General features: G+C 39.3%; 1 protein-coding gene across 2 annotated transcripts in view; it reads right to left on the reverse strand.

Moving 5' to 3' along the window:
- Positions 1 to 11,906: 11,906 nt before the first annotated feature.
- The window catches only part of UBQLN1 (ubiquilin 1), a 53,026-nt gene continuing 45,226 nt past the window's right edge, over positions 11,907 to 19,706 (reverse strand). Inside the window, exon 10 of one of the 2 annotated variants that reach the window (XM_060014942.1) lies at positions 11,907 to 18,910. In XM_060014942.1, the coding sequence (XP_059870925.1) occupies positions 18,758 to 18,910 (153 nt within the window). In that variant the 3' untranslated portion in view covers positions 11,907 to 18,757. The remainder of the gene's footprint in view (positions 18,911 to 19,706) is intronic. The other variant, XM_060014941.1, reaches the window with a different exon arrangement.

Consider the following 19,706-nt stretch of genomic DNA (forward strand, 5'->3'; position numbering starts at 1 on the left):
AAAGCTGGAGTAGCACTACTCCTATCAGATAAAATAGACTTTAAAATAAAGAATGTTACAAGAGACAAAGAAGGGGACTCCCCTGGTGGCGCACTGGTTAAGAATCTGCCTGCCAATGCAGGCAACACAGGTTCAAGCCCTGGTCCAGGAGGATTCCATATGCCGCGGAGCAACTAAGCTCGTGTGCCACGACTACTGAGCCTACACTCTAGAGCCCGCGAGCCACAACTACTGAGCCCACGTGCCACAACTACTGAAGCCTGTGGGCCTAGAGCCTGTGCTCTGCAACAAGAGAAGCCACCGCAATGAGAAGCCCGCACATCGCAACGAAGAGTAGCCCCCACTCGCCGCAACTAGAGAAAAGCCCATGCACAGCAACAAAGACCCAACTCAGCCATAAATAAGGAAATAATAAAAATAAAATGCTCCCAGTCTTTAAAAAAAAAGAGAGAGACAAGGAAGGACACTACATAATGATCAAGGGATCAATCAAAGAAGATACAACAATTATAAATATGCACCCAACATAGGAGCACCTCAATACATAAGGCAAATGCTAACAGCCATAAAAGGGGAAATCGACAGTAACACAGTAATAGTGGGGGACTTTAACACCTCATTTACACCAATGGACAGATCATCCAGACATAAAGTTAATAAGGAAACACAGCTTGAAATGACACAGTAGACCAGATAGATTTAATTGATACTTATAGGACATTCCACCCAAAAGTGGCAGAATACACTTTCTTCTCAAGGGCACATGGGACATTCTCCAGGATAGATCACATCTTAGGTCACAAATCAAGCCTCAATAAATTTAAGAAAACTGAAATCATTTCAAGCATCTTTTCCGACCACAATGCTATGAGATTAGAAATCAATTACAGGGGAAAAAACTAAAAAATACAAACACATGGAGGATAAACAATACACTATTCGGTAACCAAGAGATCACTGAAGAAATCAAAGAGGAAATCAAAAAATAACTAGAGACAAATGACAATGAAAACACAACAATCCAAAACCTATGGGATGCAGCAAAAGCAGTTCTAAGAGGGAAGTTTATAGCTATACAAGCCTACCTCAAGAAACAAGAAAAATCTCAAATAAACAATCTAACCTTACACCTAAAGGAACTAGAGAAAGAAGAACAAAAACCCAAAGTTAGCAGAAGGAAAGAAATCATAAATATCAGAGCAGAAATAAATGAAATAAAAACAAAGAAAACAATAGCAAAGATCAATAAAACTAAAAGCTAAACAAAATTGATAAACCTTTAGCCAGACTCATCAAGAAAAAGAGGGAGAGGACTCAAATCAACAAAATTAGAAATGAAAAAGGAGAAGTTACAGTGGACACTGCAGAAATACAAAGGATCATAAGAGACTACTACAAGCAACTATATGCCAATAAATTGGACAACCTGGAAGAAATGGACAAACTGTTAGAAACGTATAACCTTCCAAGACTGAACCAGGAAGAAATAGAAAATATAATTATCAATCACATGTAATGAAACTGAAACTGTAATTTAAAATCTTCCAACAAACAAAAGTCCAGGACCAGATGGCTTCACAGGCAAATTCTATCAAACATTAGAGAAGAGCTAACACCCATCCTTCTCAAACTCTTCCAAAAAATTGCAGAGGAAGGAACACTACCAAGCTCATTCCACAAGGCCACCATCACCCTGATACCAAAACCAGACAAAGATATCACAAAAAAACAAAACTACAGACCAATATCACTGATGAACATACACGCAAAAATCCTCAACAAAATACTAGCAAACAGAATCCAAAAACGCATTAGAAGGATGATACAGCACTATCAAGTGGGATTTATCCCAGGGATGCAAGGATTCTTTAATATACACAAATCAATCGGTGTCATACACCATGTTAACAAATTAAAGAATAAAAAACCATATGATCATCTCAATAGATGCAGAAAAAGCTTTTGAGAAAATTCAACACCCATTTATGAGAAAAGCTCTCCAGAAAATGGGCATAGAGGAACCTAACTCAACATAATAAAGGCCATACACGACAAACCTACAGCAAACATCATTCTCAATGCTGAAAAACTGAAAGCACTTCCTCTAAGATCAGGAAGAAGACAAGGATGTCCACTCTCACCACTATTATTCAACATAGTTTTGGAAGTCCTAGCCACGGCAATCAGAGAAGAAAAAGAAATAAAAAGAATACACATTGGAAAAGAAGTAAAACTGTCACTGTAGACATCATACCATACATAAAAAATCCTAAGGATGCCACCAGAAAACTACTAGAGCTAAATCAATGAATTTGATAAAGTTTCAAGGTACAAAGTTAATGCACAGAAATCTCTTGCATTCCTATACACTAACAATGAAAAAACTGAAAGAGAGATTAAGGAAACAATCCCATTCACCTTTGCAACAAAAAGAATAAAATACCTAGGAATAAACCTACCTAAGGAGGTAAAAGACCTGTACTCAGAAATCTACAAGACACCGATAAAAGAAATCAAAGATGACACAAAAAGATGAAGAGATATACCATTGTATATCTCTTTTGTGAAAATGAGAATCAATATTGTGAAAATGACTATACTACCTAAAGCAATCTACAGATTCAATGCAATCCCTATCAAATTACCATTGGCATTTTTCACAGAACTAGAACAAAAAAATCTTAAAATTTGTACGGAGACACAAAAGACCTCGAATAGCCAAAGCAATCTTGAAAACGAAAAATGGAGCTGGAAGAAGTCAGGCTCCCTGACTTCACACTATACTACAAAGCTACAGTAATCAAGACAGTATGGTACTGGCACAAAAACAGAAATACAGATCAATGGTACAGGATAGAAGGCCCAGAGTTAAACCCACACATCTATGGTCACCTTATCTTTGATAAAGGAGGCAAGAATATACAATGGAGAAAAGACAGCCTCTTCAATAAGTGGTGCTGGGAAAACTGGACAGCTACATGTAAAAGAGTGAGATTAGAACACTCCCTAACACCATACACAAAAATAAACTCAAAATGGATTAAAGACATAAATGTAAGACTGGACACTATAAAACTCTTAGAGGAAAACACAGGAAAAACACTCTGACGTAAATCACAGCAAGATCTTGACCCACCTTCTAGAGTAATGAAAATAAAAATAAACACATGGGACCTAATGAAACTTAAAAGCTTTTGCACAGCAAAGGAAACCATAAACAAGACAAAAAGTCAACCCTCAGGATGGGAGAAAATATTTGCAAACAAAGCAGTGGACAAGGGATTAATCTCCAAAATATACAAACAGCTCACGGAGCTCAGTATCAAAAAAACAAACAACCCAGTCAAAAAATGGGCCAAAGACCTAAATAGACATTTCTCCAAAGAAGACATACAGATGGCCAACAAACACATGAAAAGCTGCTCAACATCACTAATTATTAGAGAAATGCAAATCAAAACTACAGTGAGGTATCACCTCACACTGGTCACAATGGCCATCTTCAAAAAATCTACAAACAATAAATGCAGGAGTGGGTGTGAAGAAAAGGGAACCCTCTTGCACTGTTGGTGGGAATGTAAACTGATACAGCCACTACTGAGAACAGTATGGAGGTTCCTTAAAAAACTAAAAGTGTAATTACCATATGACCCAGCAATCCCACTACTGGGCATATACCTGAGAAAACTATAATTCAAAAAGACACATGCACCCCAATGTTCATTGCAGCACTATTTACAATAGCCAGGTCATGGAAGCAACCTAAATGTCCATCAACAGATGAATGGGTAAAGAAGATGTGGTACATATGTACAATGGAATATTACTCAGCCATAAAAAGGAACGAAATTGGGTCATTTGTAGAGAGGTGGATGGACCTAGAGACTGTCATACAGAGTGAAGTAAGTCAGAAAGAGAAAAACAGATATTGTATATTAATGCATATATGTGAAATCTAGAAAAACAGTACAGATGAACCGGTTTGCAAGGCAGAAATAGAGACACAGGCATAGAGAACAAACGTATGGACACCAATGGGAGGAAGGGGGGGGGGTGGGATGAATTGGGAGATTGGGATTGACATATATATGCTAATATGTATAAAATAGATAACTAATGAGAACCTGTCGTATATCATAGGGAACTCTACTTAATGCTCTGTGGTGACCTAAATGGGAAGGAAATCCAAAAAAAGAGGGGATATATGTATACATATAGCTGATTCAGTTCACTGTACAGCAGAAACACAGCATTGTAAAGCAACTATACCCAATTAAAAAAAAAATGTGGAGCCCTGGATTTTTGTCGCTGCCAGACTATTTGGGGCACCTCCTGCCTGGCTTGGGTTTACATCAACATTCATATTCAGGATCTAGGCCCTTAAGTTGTCCAGGCAATATACTCTGGCTGGACGAGAGTCCCCCAGGTGTACAGAAAGGACTCAATCATTTCAGTGTACTCAGTAAGTACTGGGTACTGTGATGGGCACTCTGGAGGGTTTGAGGACCCGCAACACAAAGCTCTGGCTCTCAGGGGGCCTAAATTGGGGTGGAAAGAGAGGGCATCTCATATCCTCTGGTACCAGCTAGAGTTCTCAGTGAAGGCAGTTCTTCACAAGAATTAATTTTCAAATATCCTGCTGGACTTCCATGTAGGACCAAATGAAAAAGAGTGTTTATAATTATAGGACATTGAATCTAACTCTTATTTTATACATAAATAAAAGCTTTGTGGGGTTTTTTTGCAGTTTTAATATACACTGGAATTTCCAAGAATGCAACAAAGGGACAATTGGATTCTGTGTTATTTTTAACTTTACCAAGAATTGTTTACCATTTCAGAAAATCACAGTGAACTTGTCAAATACAGCAACCTACATCCACCTGCATTTGTAATTTTTCATTCTCAGTGATCCGATGGCAAAGCATCAAACTAACTCTATTGTGCTCTTCTAGTGTAGCCATGTCCAAGCATCACATATTGAAACCCATCAGTTTATTACGTTACTTTCCTTTTTTTTCCTCCTTTCAGAGTTAAAGTATCATATTATTTGCTTAGGCAAGTTTTATTCGGAGTTAATTTCACTTCATGATGGTAAAGGGAGCATTAGAAAATATTTATTTAAAAAACAAACAAGAAAAGGAGTCTGGTGGGGCTGAGAATCAGGGCTCTAATCTTCCCAAGAATGGCCGCAGGGAGGCCAAGGTGTGGATCAGTACTGCCCTCTGGTGGCCATGGGGGACATAGCGAGCACAAACTGCTCTCCCACCCCTGAGAATCCCTCTGTCACTGAGGGTCAGTTCCTGGGTCAGGGGCAGTGGAATGCTGCTCACCCAGCCCTGACCACACCCCTGCCCAGCCACTATGACCTGGGAAGAAGGGGCAGGCGGGAAAACGTTTGCAGTGGTTCAAAAACAGAAGCCAACCAAAGAGTTCCTCAGTCCTGCAAATACCACTTACCACCCCCTCTGGCAGCACTCCCTCCACTTTGCCTCTCTCCATTCCCCACCACTGGAGGAAGTTCAGGTTAAACATTTCCCTCTCCTATAAAATGGGGTCACCACCTGCCTCATAATGTTGTAGAACTGATATAACACATGTGATATAACACATGCAAAGTGCTGAGGCCAAAACCATGGAAAATGGAAAATCCATGCTTTATCTAAAAAGGGCAGCCACTACTCATTGCCAGACGATGAGGAACACACCTGCATTAAACAAGTTGGGTTCATTGCTCACTGCATAAGGGAGAACACACACCTTTAGAATCGTGAGGGGAAATCTCTGTAGGATGCTACAAAGGACTTACGATTTGGACAAGTTAGGTGATTTGGGGGAGGGTTCAAAGAAGCAGGGCTCTCTCTAAATGGATGCTGTGAGGAAGTGCAGGATGATTGGCTATCTCAGTAATGTGAGAGGCATGAAGTGAGGCTAAAACTATCATTTTTAAAGAAGTACATTAGCCAGGACAGGGAGACAGAATATTTAGTCTTTTTTTTTTCTGGGCCATGCCATGCGGCTTGTGGGATCTTAGTTCCCCGGCCAGGGAATGAACCAGGCCTTTGGCAGTGAAAAGCGCGGAGTGCTAACCACTGGACCGCCAAGGAATTCCCAATATTTGGTCATTTTTGTGGTTTAGACAATGTTCATGTTTTTCTCTTCGTTCAGGCAGAATTACAGAATGGTCTTTTGTCTTGACCACGGTCACGGAGCAGTATTGTAGGTGTTCTGTGAAATTGTCTATTTTTAGCAGGAGAGGCCTACCTTTTAGTACTAGGCCAGCTCCTGGATGACAGGCACTGCTTTTCCTTCATCATCAGAGATCCTTGTCATTAAGGTTTTTTATGCGATGATCTGAAATAGTTGAGGACATATAACTTATAACATTTATCTTTACAATAAGCAAAGAGCTCAGAGGGTTTAACTTGAATTTCCCTTCTCAGGAAATGAGAATTTGGTAGGTTTTCCACCTTCAGTAAGGGCAAGATTGTGGTAGTCGGTTATACCCTGAGGTCAGAGGGTTGAATGACAGGGAGCTAGTGGATTAATCTCCCAGAACACATACCTTCCCCTTCCGTAACTAGGGCTCTAGTGGTTAGGGTATGCAAAGCTGGAAGACCTTGAGAAGTTCTCTCATCCCACCTAGCAAACACATTTGTCCAAGGAACACTCAGGGCCTCTAAAAATGTCTGTTCCTGATTTAGCATGTATCAATATTTCATTCCTTTCTATTGCTAAATAGTATTCTCATTGTATACATATACCACATTTTATTTATCCATTCACCAGTTCATAGATATTTGGGTCAAATGCTAACTCCATGGTTTAACCTTTTAAGAAGCGGAATTCTTTTCCAAGTAGTAGCTGCACCATTTTACATTCTCACCAGCAATCCTAGTCAACACATGTTATTCTGTCTTCGTGATTATAGCCATCCTAATGGGATATGAAGTGGCATCTCATTAAAGTTTTGATTTGCATGTCACTAATCTTTTCATGTGCTTATTGGCCATTTGCTTCTTTGCAGAAATGTCTATTCTAATCCTTTGTCCATTTTTTAATTGGATTGTCTTTTTTATCGTTGAGTTTTAAGAGTTCTTTCTATAACCTGGATACCAGATTCTTATCAAATATACGATCTGCAAATATTTTCACCCATTCCATGGGTTGTCTTTTTCACTTGATCAACTTTTTCTAACCTTAACTAAAAAACAAACTTTACGGCTTCCCTGGTGGTACAGTGGTTGAGAGTCCGTCTGCCAATGCAGGGGACACGGGTTCGTGCCTCGGTCTGGGAAGATCCCGCATGCCACGGAGCGGCTGGGCCCGTGAGCCATGGCCACTGAGCCTGCACGTCCGGAGCCTGTGCTCTGCAACGGGAGAGGCCACAACAGTGAGAGGCCCGCATACCGCAAAAAAAAAAAAAAACTTTATTGCTAAAAATGCTAACCATCATCTGAGCCCTCAGCAAGTTGTAATCTTTTTGCAGTAGTAACATCACAGATCACTGATCACCAGGACACATACAATAATAATAAATAAGTTTGAGATATTGTGAGGATTAGCAAAATGTGACACAGAGACATGAAGGGAGCAAACGCTGTTGGAATAACAACCTTGATGGACTTGATGCAGGGTTGCCACAACCTTCGATGTGTTTTAAAAAAAAAAGAAAAGCAATAAAGTGAAGCACAATAAAACGAGGTCTGCCTGCACTGGACAGCAACCATGTGGCAGGCAATGGAGCTCCAAGTGTGGACAGTGCTCATCCCTTGCTCTCAAGTCTCTTGGGGGAGGTGGCACAGGGTTGCTATATAGGATGTAGGTGCTGACTCAAGGGACAGAACATGCAGTGGGACCCAAGAGACAGAACTTGCCCAGAGACGCTGACCCTGAAGCTGATTCTTAAAGAATGAGTCAGAGTTTGCCAGACACAAAAGAGTCAAGTGGAAACAAAGAGTCGTAATGTGTCCAAGAAGTGGCCTGTAAGTAGTTTGATGAGCCTGCGACACAGCGTGTATGCGGGGGCTTCTGGGAAGTGAGGGAGCTGGGGAGGGATTAACGAAGTGCTTGGATATCAAGTCAAGAAGTCTGGATTTCATCCTGTAGAGGAAGTGAGTGAAAGATTGTCCTTAGGGAAGCGATGTGATAAAATGTGCATTTTAGGCAACTCCAATGAGAAGTGTTTGAGTTTCACCTTATAAAAAGCTTCTGGGTGCCCCTCACACTTACACAGCTGCCAAGTATTAATCCCCTACTGTGTGCCTAGGCATGCCCAGATACCTTTCTTTTTCCCCTATACTCTTTATCCCTTTCTCTCTACTGGCTCTTAGTCTGCCTCATCCCATGCCAAGTTTGTAAACAATGTTATAAATAAAATAATGATACTAAGACATTAAGGTGAGAATATTGCCATCGCTGTAAAGCCAGGCAACCTTGGAAAGAGCCGTTTCAGTTGAGGGACAGGAGCAGTGGTCAGGAATTGATTGGCACGTCAGGAAGGTAAAGTGGGGAATAGAGATGCTCTTTCTGGGAACCTTACAGTGAAAGGAAGGAGTTAAGCACTGAAGATTTTAAGAAGTGTGTGATCTCCCAGGGAGCCTGGGAGGAGAGAGCCTGAAGGCACAAGAAAGTTGGTGCGTGGATTTGTTTCAAGAGGGGAAAGAGGAGGTAGAGGAGGGATGGATGGAAAGGTCTTTTCCACTGTCAATGGAGGATGACTGAAGGCTGAATGTAGATTGTCTGTGGCGTGGGGGAAGTTGGGGAAGGCTTACTTTACTGCCTGCCTTCGATTTTTCCAGTGAAGATCTACTGAGAATGGAGAAGAGGCTGGTGAGAAAGGAATCTGAAGGGAATGGGCAAGGTTTGAAGGAGTGTTTGTGTGGGAAGGAGTGGGACATGTTGAGAAGGATGATCACCAACGCCCTGTGGGGGCCCAGCGAGGTTGGGGACCACAGGCAGGATGGGGCCCCACACAGCAAGGCTGGGAAACTTCCTTCAGCATCCTCAGGAGACCGGCGTGGGAACAGAGAAGGGTCTGAGTGGAGGCTGAGGTTTGGTTGTGTGGGTCAGAGGAGATGAAGGGTGTGAGAAAAGTATGGGGACGTGATAGATAACAGCATGTGGGTAGAGAGCTGACTCGATCAACTTTTTTTTTTTTTTTTGCGGTACGCGGGCCTCTAACTGTTGTGGCCTCTCCCGTTGCGGAGCACAGGCTCCGGACGCGCAGGCTCAGCGGCCATGGCTCACGGGCCCAGCCGCTCCGCGGCATGTGGGATCTTCCCAGACTGGGGCACGAACCCGTGTCCCCTGCATCGGCAGGCGGACTCTCAACCACTGCGCCACCAGGGAAGCCCTTGATCAACTTTTAAGCACAAAAATTTTTAAGTCCGATGAAGTCCAACTTATTTATCATTGGCTGCTTGTACTTTTGGTGTCATATCTAAGAAACCACTGCCTAGACCAAGGTCACAAAGATTCACACTATGTTTTCTTCTAGCTTCTAAGAGTTTTACAGTTTTAGCTAACTTTTATGTCTTAGATACATTCAGAGTGAGTTTTTCAATCAGAATATGCAATGTAATAAGATCCCAGGTGATCTCTATGCACAATGAAGGTGAGAAGCATTGCTTTAAATAATAAATTCCTTTTTTTTTTCTTTTTTGGCTGGAGCATATGGTAGTTTTTAAAATTTTTTTTTTGAATTTTATTTTTTTATACAGCAGGTTCTTACTAGTCATCAGTTCTATACACATCAGTGTATACATGTCAATCCCAATCGCCCAATTCATCACACCCCCACCCCCCACCTAATAAATTCTTATTTCCTTTAAATCAGTGGTTCCAACCCTGGCCTTACAATCACTTCAGAAGCTTTTAAAAATTCCTAAGCCTTACAGATATAACAATTCCACTTAGTCTGAGGTGGGCTTATTTCTTAATCTTTTTAGTTGACTCTGATGTGAAGCCAAGGTTGAGAACTACCACCTCCTCTTTGCAGATTAACATCTTCTGCATCCCTCAACTATCTCAATTTCTTGAGGATGTCCACTAAGCTATCTCCATCCACACGCCTCACCGTCTAAATCAATGTTTCGCGTCTTTCTCACTTGAAAAGAAATCCTTAATGAACACATACTTTCTGTATAGATTTCACCCACATGCCATTGCTAGGCTGGTTTGCACCCACTGCCTGCTTTACATCTGATGCTGGGACCTACAACAGTGCCACATTAAGACTGTGATCAGTGTTCACAGTTTGTACATGAGACTAAGTTTAGTGCCTGAATATGACACATATCACACTTCGATCAAGAGACTACAAGATGGAGGTCATACTGGGTGATAGTGGAAATAGGGATGAGAAGAGGAAATGAAGAACTTCTAAGACTGTTTTGGGAAAACCAAGACTGGCCAAGAGTATGGTCTACAGCCGACTACATTTTAACATCTAGCCATCATGTTCTCTTTGAGGCATTATTCATCTTTTTTACTTGAAAGATCGGGATGAAAATGCGTTAAAGAAACACTCCTATATTCTCTTTGCAAATCCAGAACCACAGGACCAGTTCAAATGGATCAATGACCTGTACATAAGAGCTAAATCCATAAAATTCTTGGAAGAAAACAGGGGAAAAATCTTTATGACCTTGGATTTGGCAATGAATTCTTAAATATGGCACCAAAACCACAAGCAACAAAAGAAAAAAACAGACAAATTTGACTTCATCAAAATGTAAAACTTTTGTGCAAAGAACGTTATCAAGAAAGTGAAAAAACAACCTGCAACTGAAAGGGTTTAATATCTAGCATATATAAAGAACTCCTACTACTCAACAATATTTTCAGAAGGCAAAGGACTTGAAAAGACTTTTCTCCAAAGAAGACATACAAACAGCCAATAAGGCACAAAAAGATGCTCATCATCAAGTTATTAAGGAAATGCAAATCAAAACCACAATTGGATAACCATCCAACACTTAGTAGAATGGCTGAAGTTTAAAACCAAGAAAAGCAGAAAATGAGAAGTGCTACCAAGGAGACAGAAAAAATTGGAACCCGTACCTTGCTGATGGGAATGTAAAATGGTTCAGCTGTTGTGGAAAACAGGCAGTTCATCAAAAAGTTAAAAATATTTATAATTACCATATGACCCAACAATTCCACTCTAGGTATATATCCAAATGAATTAAAAACAGACTCAAATACTAATATTATAGCATTATTCATAATATCTAAATGATGTTAAGTGTCCATCAACACGTAAGTGAATAAAATGTGGTATGTCCATACAATGGAATATTATTCAGCCATGAAAGGGAACGAAGTGTTGATACATGCCACAACATTAAATGAACCCTGAAAACATGGTAAGAAGCCTGACACAAAAGGCCACATAGAGGGACACCTCGTTTTATCGTGCTTTACTGCACTTCGAAAATACTTTTACAAAATGAAGACTTGGTGGCAACCCTGTGTTGAGCAAGTCTTCCAGGGCCATTTTTCCAAAAGCATTTGTTCACTTCATATCTCTGTGTCACATTTTGGTTAATTCTTGAAATATTTCAAATTTTTTCAGTATTACTATATTTGTATGGTGATCTGTGATCAGTGGTCTTTGATGTTACTCTTATAACTACAGATGTGGTGGAAATAGCAAGAGTACTAGAATTAGAAGTGGAGTCTGAAGATGTGACTGAATGGCTACAAACTCCTAATAAAACTTTAACAAATAAGTAGTTGCTTTTTATGGATAAGCAAAGAAAGTGATTTCTTGAGATGAAATCTATATAGTCTTGGTAAAGAAGCTGTGAAGATTGTTGAAATGACAATAAAGGGTTTAGAATATCACATATTAACTAATATAAAGCAGTGGCAGGGTTTGAGAGGACTGATTCCAATTTTGAAAGAAGTTCGACTGTGGGTAAAATGCTATCAAACAGCACTGCATGCTACCAAAAAAGCACTTGTGAAAGGAAGAGTCAATCAATGGGGCAAACTTTATTGTTGTCTTATTTTAAGAAACTTCCACAGCCACCCCACAACCTTCAGCAGCCACCACCCTATTCAGTCAACAGCCACAAACATTGAGACAAGACCCTCCACCATAAAAAAAGATTACGACTCACTGAAGGTGCAGATGATGATTAGCATTTTTAGCAATATTTTAATTAAGGTATATACATTGTTTTTTAGACATAATACTAGTGCACACTAATAGACTACAGTATAGTGTAAGCATGACTTTTATATGCACCAGAAAACCAAACACTGTGTGACTCGCTTTATCGTGATATTAGCTTTACTAAAGTGGTCTGGAACTGAACCCACACTATCTCCAGTATTATATAAGTATGCCTGTATTATATAATTACATTTATATGAAACATCCAAAACAGGTAAACGCACAGACGACAGAAAGCAGACTAGTGGTTGCCCGGGGCTGGGGTAAGGGGGGAATGGTGAGTGACTGCTTAATGGCTATAGGGTTTCCTCTTGGGGTGATGAAGAAGTTCTGGATGATTGTGACAGTTACACAACACTGTGAATGTATTTAAATACCACTGAACTATACATTTTTAAATGGTTATAATAGTCAATTTTGTTGTATTTTTTAGCAAAAATGAAAACCACAGGTCTTCCCCCACAAGAAGAACTTTCTCACTAACCTTATTATCATATGTGCTAAGACAGCCGACTAGAATGCATACTTCCTTTGGACAGACTTTCCCGAAGAACAGGGGCTTGGTCAAGTGTACCTCGTTTCTTCTACAGTATTCAATAAGCAGTTAAGTCACTACTTCTCCCTTGGAAAAGAGTGAATACTGAAGAACAAAAATGTATTCCTCCAACAGTCTTCCCCTTCTGGGATCACAGTGTATGTTAGATTAAGATGATCACAAATTCTGTGACATTCTACCCATCAAGCAGTTGGGCCTATGAACCTTAAATCTGGGCAAGTTAAGACTGCTTGGCCAGTAGAAGACAGGAGAAATGACATTGGGCCAGACCTTAAAAAACTGACAACTTTCATTTTTCTTGAAATACTTGCTCTTGAAACCTATCCACCATGTTGTGAGGAAGCAGAAGCAGCCCTTGTAGAAAGGCCCAGGTGGAGAGGAACTGACACCTCAACTGTACTCCCAGATGAAAGTAGTAATTAAACAGCTATGTGAATAAGCCTTCTTGAAAATAAATTCTCCAGACCCAGTCAAGTTGCTCCAGCAGTATTCACCAATCCTTGCCAAACTGCTCATTCATGATAGAATTAGTGACTGATTTTTGTTCTAAGCCCCTAAGCTGTGGGGTAGTTTGTTATGAAGCATTAGATAACCACAAACAGTGGAAATTTCCTTCCCTCTCTAGAAAGTATAAGGAGTGGAGAATGGGTCTATGAATAGCTTTAAAAACATCTAGCTTGAATATACAGCAACTACTATACATCCCACTAAAGAATCAGACCCCACATTCAGCTTCGGTCTTTTGAGGGAAACTATACTGGGAGCTCCTATATGTGCCTAGTTCTGTTCTAAGCATAGAGTGGTAAGCAAGAGACTGGGTTGTGAATATGGGACAGGTTACATTATAATTAAGGAGTCTGAGGCACAAATGGTAACATGTATAAACTGGAATTACAAACTGAGAATGTGCTTCATCACCATCTCAGCTCTGGAAAAAACCTCAACCTTATTTCTATTCAGTCTCACCAAAGCAAAGATGTTGGGAGAGGGCTGCTTTTCCTCCATTTCCTTGACCACAAAAAGTTCAGATGGGCCTGGAAGGTACCACTCCTACTGACAAGGAAAGGCAGCTGGCTACCTAGCTGAGGAAGATGATGGCTTGAAAGACAAAGAAACCCTCTCCCTCACACTTTAGCCCATGTAACAAATGTGTCTGCCTGCTTATCTGGATCTATCTATCAAACCTATTCTGGGGATCAAAGGTGGTGGTAACTCCTTTCTGTTTGTAGTTTTTGGTAGAAAACCATTATTCCATACTGTCCTCCAAAAATAAGCACGCGCGCACACACACGCGCGCACGCAGCAGTACTTCCCATCTTAAAAGAACACAAAGGGCAAACTTCCTCTATACCACCACCACTCGCCTCACCACAGCTACTGCCCCCATTTCTCTGATTCTCTTTACTTCAAAATTCTGTGTCTCCTGATACTTTCTACGTTCACTCTAACCAGAATTTTACGCTAATCACCCTTAAAACCCCTGTCATAGTCATAAAGGTCCTTCCCTTTACTAAATCCATAGGTTAATATTCAATGCATGATGAGTACCTGAAGCAACAGCATTTAACACACTTCATTTACCATCCTTCTCCTCGTGAAAAAGTTTCTCCACTTGCTTTCAGCCTACCCGCCTGTTCATGTCTTTTTCTGGTTTCCTATCATCTCTCTGAACTGGGAGTAAACAGGACTCAAATCTTCCCAAAGTATGTTTATAAACAATCTCTGAAATTCATCTAGTCAGGATTTCTCAGCCTTCGCACTATTAACATTTTTGGACCAGATATTTATGTTTGTTGTGGAAGGCTGCTCTGTGCACCAGAGAATGTTCTGTGGCATCCTTGACCTCTACTCACTAGAGCCAACAGCAGCCTCAATCATGATGTCAAAAAGGTGTCTCCAGACATTGCCAAAAGCCCCCCTGGGGGGCAAAGTCCCTTCTGGTGAGAACCACTGATCTAGTTCCTTGGCTTTAAATACTATCTATATACACACTGGCAGCTGTATAACCTGTCTATAGCCTGAACCTCTCCTCCAACTGCCTTCTCATTATCTCCAGTTATATATCTAATCAAGTACATCTCACTTAACACATCAAAACTAGATTACACTCCTCCCCATATGTACCTTACTCACCTTGCTTGACATCTCTCTTGTTCTTAACCTCACACTTTTATCCATCAGTAAAACCTACTGGCTCTGCCTTCAAAACATACCCCAAATCTGACTACTACTTCTTACTACCTCCATTGCTACCAATCCAGCCCAAGTTGGTATTATCTCTGAGATACTACCTCTTAACAGTCTCTCAGCTTCCACCCTGGTTCCCCTAGTCCAATGGTTTTCACCTGGGAACTTGTTAGAAATGCAAATTCTCCTCCAACCCTAAGACTAGTAAATCAGAAACTCTGGGGATGGGACACAAAAATTGCAGTATTAAGCCCTCCACATCAAACACCTGCACCACTTACCTGTCCCCATCTCGCCACAGTCCCTTCACCACTTTCTCCCTAGCTCACTTGCCAGTCACACCAAACTCCCTGTATTCTACAAACACACTCAGAACATTCACATTACAGGGTATTCTCATTAGTTGCCCCTCTTCCTGAAAAGCTGTTCACCCTCCCACATATTCCTCAAGTCTCTACTTTAATGTCACCTTCTCAATGAGGCCTTCTCTGACTACCCTATACAACAAATAAAATTCCTTCGTCCTGAACACTCTGCTTAATTTTTCACCAAAGCACTTGCCACCACCTAACAGGGCCATATATGTGTTTTGTTTACTGTCTCGCTACATTCTACTATCTAAACCCCATATGGACAGACTTTATTTACTGCTATACACTTTGAGCAACTAGAAAAGAACCTGTTACTCAACAGATGTTCAATATTTACTTTGAGTCAATGGTTGCCTATGGTTGATGAGAGGAAAGATATAAAGAAGTTGAAGAGAAACACTTGTTACCTAAGTAACTGCCAAGAAAATTTCAGAGCAGAAAACCAAACAAAAATCCCCCAAACTGTAAATGAATGAGAGGGACAGAATGCAGCAGTTGACAGTTCAGAGTATATCAACTGGTTAGCAAAGTTTAGGAAGACTACAAAACTGATCCCAGAGGGCACGGTAGGCTTTATATAAGCCAAAGAAGACAGATGAAATTCCAGAGAAGAGAATACCATGTGCATTTACTAAGTATAGTTTTCCCCAAGTGTGTTCACTGGATATAGCATTACCTTAAAAAATAGTTAAGTAAAAAGGACAGCAGAGGATAGGACAAAGCTGTATTAAACAGGTTTCTTTAATGCAGGACTTCTTATTGACTTAACGTGTTTAATGTTAATGGAGTATGCAATATTTCCCTGCCTTAACAACATAACCTTTTTTTGTTTTGCACAAGGACACAGACATGCGCCCTAGCTTCACTTTTATCACTAATGTTAGTGACATTCTTATCTGTCCTAATTTGTTGTAACTTGCCTATTAAATTAACATAGTAATAATGTCTCCCCAAACAAAAAACTCCTTTCATTACTATATTTAAGCCAAGTCTGAAACTCCAATTCTGAATACACAGAGGCCAGCTGTCATTTATCTGATTTGCTGCACTTTGTTTAGGATCACAAATATTCCACTTGGGAAATAAAATCCTGAAATGTTATTTTCACCACTCTATTCTTTATTCACTTTGTAATAACCCAATATAAGAACAATTTAAGTCTGTATTATTTCAAGAGTTTTTTTAATGCTTTTGAGAATTTTAAGTATTTTGAACTCCTGAACTAAGATAAACATATTAGAAACAAACAAACAACAACAAAAATCACACCAGAGCAACAACTAAAAGGTACTTAAGAGATCACCCAGTTGGGTGTGCCGCACAGGCCTTACCACCACTTTCAGTGAAGAAATCATGATGTCCTGACTCAAAAATAACTAGTCAAGTACCAAAAAGAGCAAGCAAAGCCCAGGCCACCTGACTTCCCAGCTGGCTCTCTTTTTAACACACAACATAGTATATATGCACATATTTTGATTGAGGAAACAAGAAGTTAATGAAAAATAATCTCAAGTGTAATAAAATCAGGTAAACCAACTCCAATAGTCTTTAAAAGACATGGTTAGAGAAAGTAAACTGAAGACACCTTTTTCTTTCTACAAAAAAGGCAAGACAAACAAGTGTAAAAGCTAGAGATTTATTGTTATTTTGTGATTAATAAATTGTCAAATTGGTTATGACACTATCCCACACTGTATACCACCATATTCACCAGTACAAAAGTTTTTAAACCATACTGAGGCATAAGGCAGAGAGAGCAGACACATGAATATCATCCTTAACAACTTCCTCTTAGCCATGCCTCCATCTTGACCTTTGTACATGTTTTTTTCCAGGGGAAAGTGTCAGAACAGTGCATGAAATGGTGGGCAACCTGCCTCTTTACCTTTTTTAATAGCAAGCAAACTTACAGAAGTAATGGAATTCAACTTGTATTTCCCCTTGATTTTACTGGTCTGAATTCACTTTAGGTTACTTTAACATCCTTTAACTGTACATGAGAGAATATAATGACCTAAGAGAATACTGAACCAGGGTCAGCCAAATACATTACTGACCCCAAAGTTATGTTTTAATTGGTCCTAAAGGAATGTACCACCCCAATAGTTTGAGAGTTAGGCAAACAGAATTTCTTTGGGGAGGGAAGAAAAAAGCTGTGGAACAGCCAAATGTACTCAACATTGTTAAAACGGCTCTTTGTTTTCACCCCTGAAAGATACTTCTTTACTACACTATATGCACAGAAATCCTAACAGAATCTTGGTTGCCAGTATTATTCAGGCTGGCCCAATCCAGGATAGATCCCCACCCCACCCCCAAAATTCCCCTCTCTCAGGCTCTGAAAAGCACAATATTTAACTATTTCTTAATAGAACTACCAAAACACTTCAGAAACAAGTGGCTCACAAATCATTTTAAATTCATGTATTGCCTGTGCATAAGAAAAATGATAAACCCAGAAGACAGTTCTATTTTTATATGGCAATTAAAAATAACTGAAACATCAAGACACTTTCAGTGAAAGCAACATTTCAATTACAAATTGTAATGCCTGTTAAACTACCTATGGGAGAAGCTGAAAAGTCCTAGGCAAATGCACTTTTGGGTTATACTACAGTGCTCCTTCAGTATGCACAAAGATTAAGGTAATTTACAGTCAATCTGTGAATGTTGAGACAATGTTACATCATCTTGTCTGTACAATTAAATGTCCTTAAAGAGATAACCAGAATCAGCTTTTCTACTATATTTTCAACAAACCTGACTAACCGGTACTTTTGCTGAGATGTGTATCAAAGATGCTGTAAGATTCTACACAATTAGGAAATACTCAGCTTTAAAGTATTTCCTTATCTTCACTTTTTTGGTTACAGATGTTTTTGCTCAGATGATCTATTGCAATATGTTTCTAGAAATGCAGTCCCAAATGTGCATACACATTCTGTATACAAATAAAGCAAAAACTGTCAGTAGTATAAATCTTACAGCATTTTTGCAAAACTACATGCCAAAGTCACAATAAGCAATATTGTACCACAAATTACAAAGCGCAAATGATTTGCTTCTTTTTAATGCTTTTATTCTACATAAATTACTACCATAGGCTAATGTTTAAAAAGCAAATAAACTGGACAGATGCAGGACAAAAATCTGTTCACCCAACTATAAAAGGTGATATGTTTTTTAAAAATTACAATAAATGCAGAAGTGGTTGATGCATGCAGTAGCCTTAAATGAAAAAGCATTGATTCCCACTGTTCCAGGAAAAAACAAAAAACAAACAAAAACACAGAGAAACCCACACATCTTACTGCACTCCACCTTAAAATGCATCATATTGCGTTTGTTTATAACAGCACAGAATTCCAGGAGTCAAAATGAAATAAAGCGGGTATTTTTTAAAGATTTAAGAGCCGTTATCAAAAATAAATTACATTTTTTCAAGATACAGAAATGCTGCTATGATGGTTGAGAGCCCAGTAACCTTTCAATAGCCGCATTGATATCACCTCCTGTGGCTATTAGCGCTTGCAAGTTTGCTTCACGGTTCAAAAATCCCATTGCACTGAGCTGTTCTAGTTGCTGCTGAAATCTGACTTCTGGATTCTGTAGCTGTTAAAGAAAAACAAACAAACAAACAAAAACTCTAAGGAAAATCAGTCCATGTCACACCTAAATAATCTTAAAAATTTTAATTGCTTTTTAAAATAACATATGCTAGACTACTGAGCTATAAAAGAACTGGCCTCTCTAGAAACATATTCAACATATTTAAAAGTTCAATTAGCACTTTATTTTAAACAATCTAATTTATACCTAAACAATGATGTCAAAGATCATATAACTCTGCTTTAAAAAAAAAAAAAGCTTAATAGACTTCAACCATTACTTAAGAAGCTCATGAACATATAGGCAAACTTTAAAAAGTATGTATGCAAATAGTTTAGAATTAGATTATTTATTTTGTAGCTACTGACCAATTGGGTAATTATAAAAGCCAGTGTCCTCATGTATAAAATTCTAAAGTTCTAAGGAGGCTTAGAATGTAGAATTCATTTCTGTATCAGCCAATCAAGTCTTGAGAAAAGAGTCCCAGTTTCACATGCACAGACTACACTTCTGACTGTTCAGCTCCACCTCCTTTTCAGAAATGATATAAGACAAAAATACATAAATGATCACTCAATTCTGGGCAACCTGATAATGGCGAGGCCTGTAGATTGTTCAACTTAGATAACAATTTGGCCTAATACATGAAATCGTTTTGTCTTATTAATTCCAAGAATATTTACTGAGCCAGAAGTTATGCTAGGTATCGGGAATACAAATTCTTTATAAGATAAAACTCTGACCTGTTTTTATTGTATTTAATAAGGCTTAAAATAAAAAAACTATGCTGTATTTTCAC

Source organism: Delphinus delphis, chromosome 6 (assembly GCF_949987515.2).
Source record: "Delphinus delphis chromosome 6, mDelDel1.2, whole genome shotgun sequence".
Taxonomy (NCBI): Eukaryota; Metazoa; Chordata; class Mammalia; order Artiodactyla; family Delphinidae; genus Delphinus; species Delphinus delphis.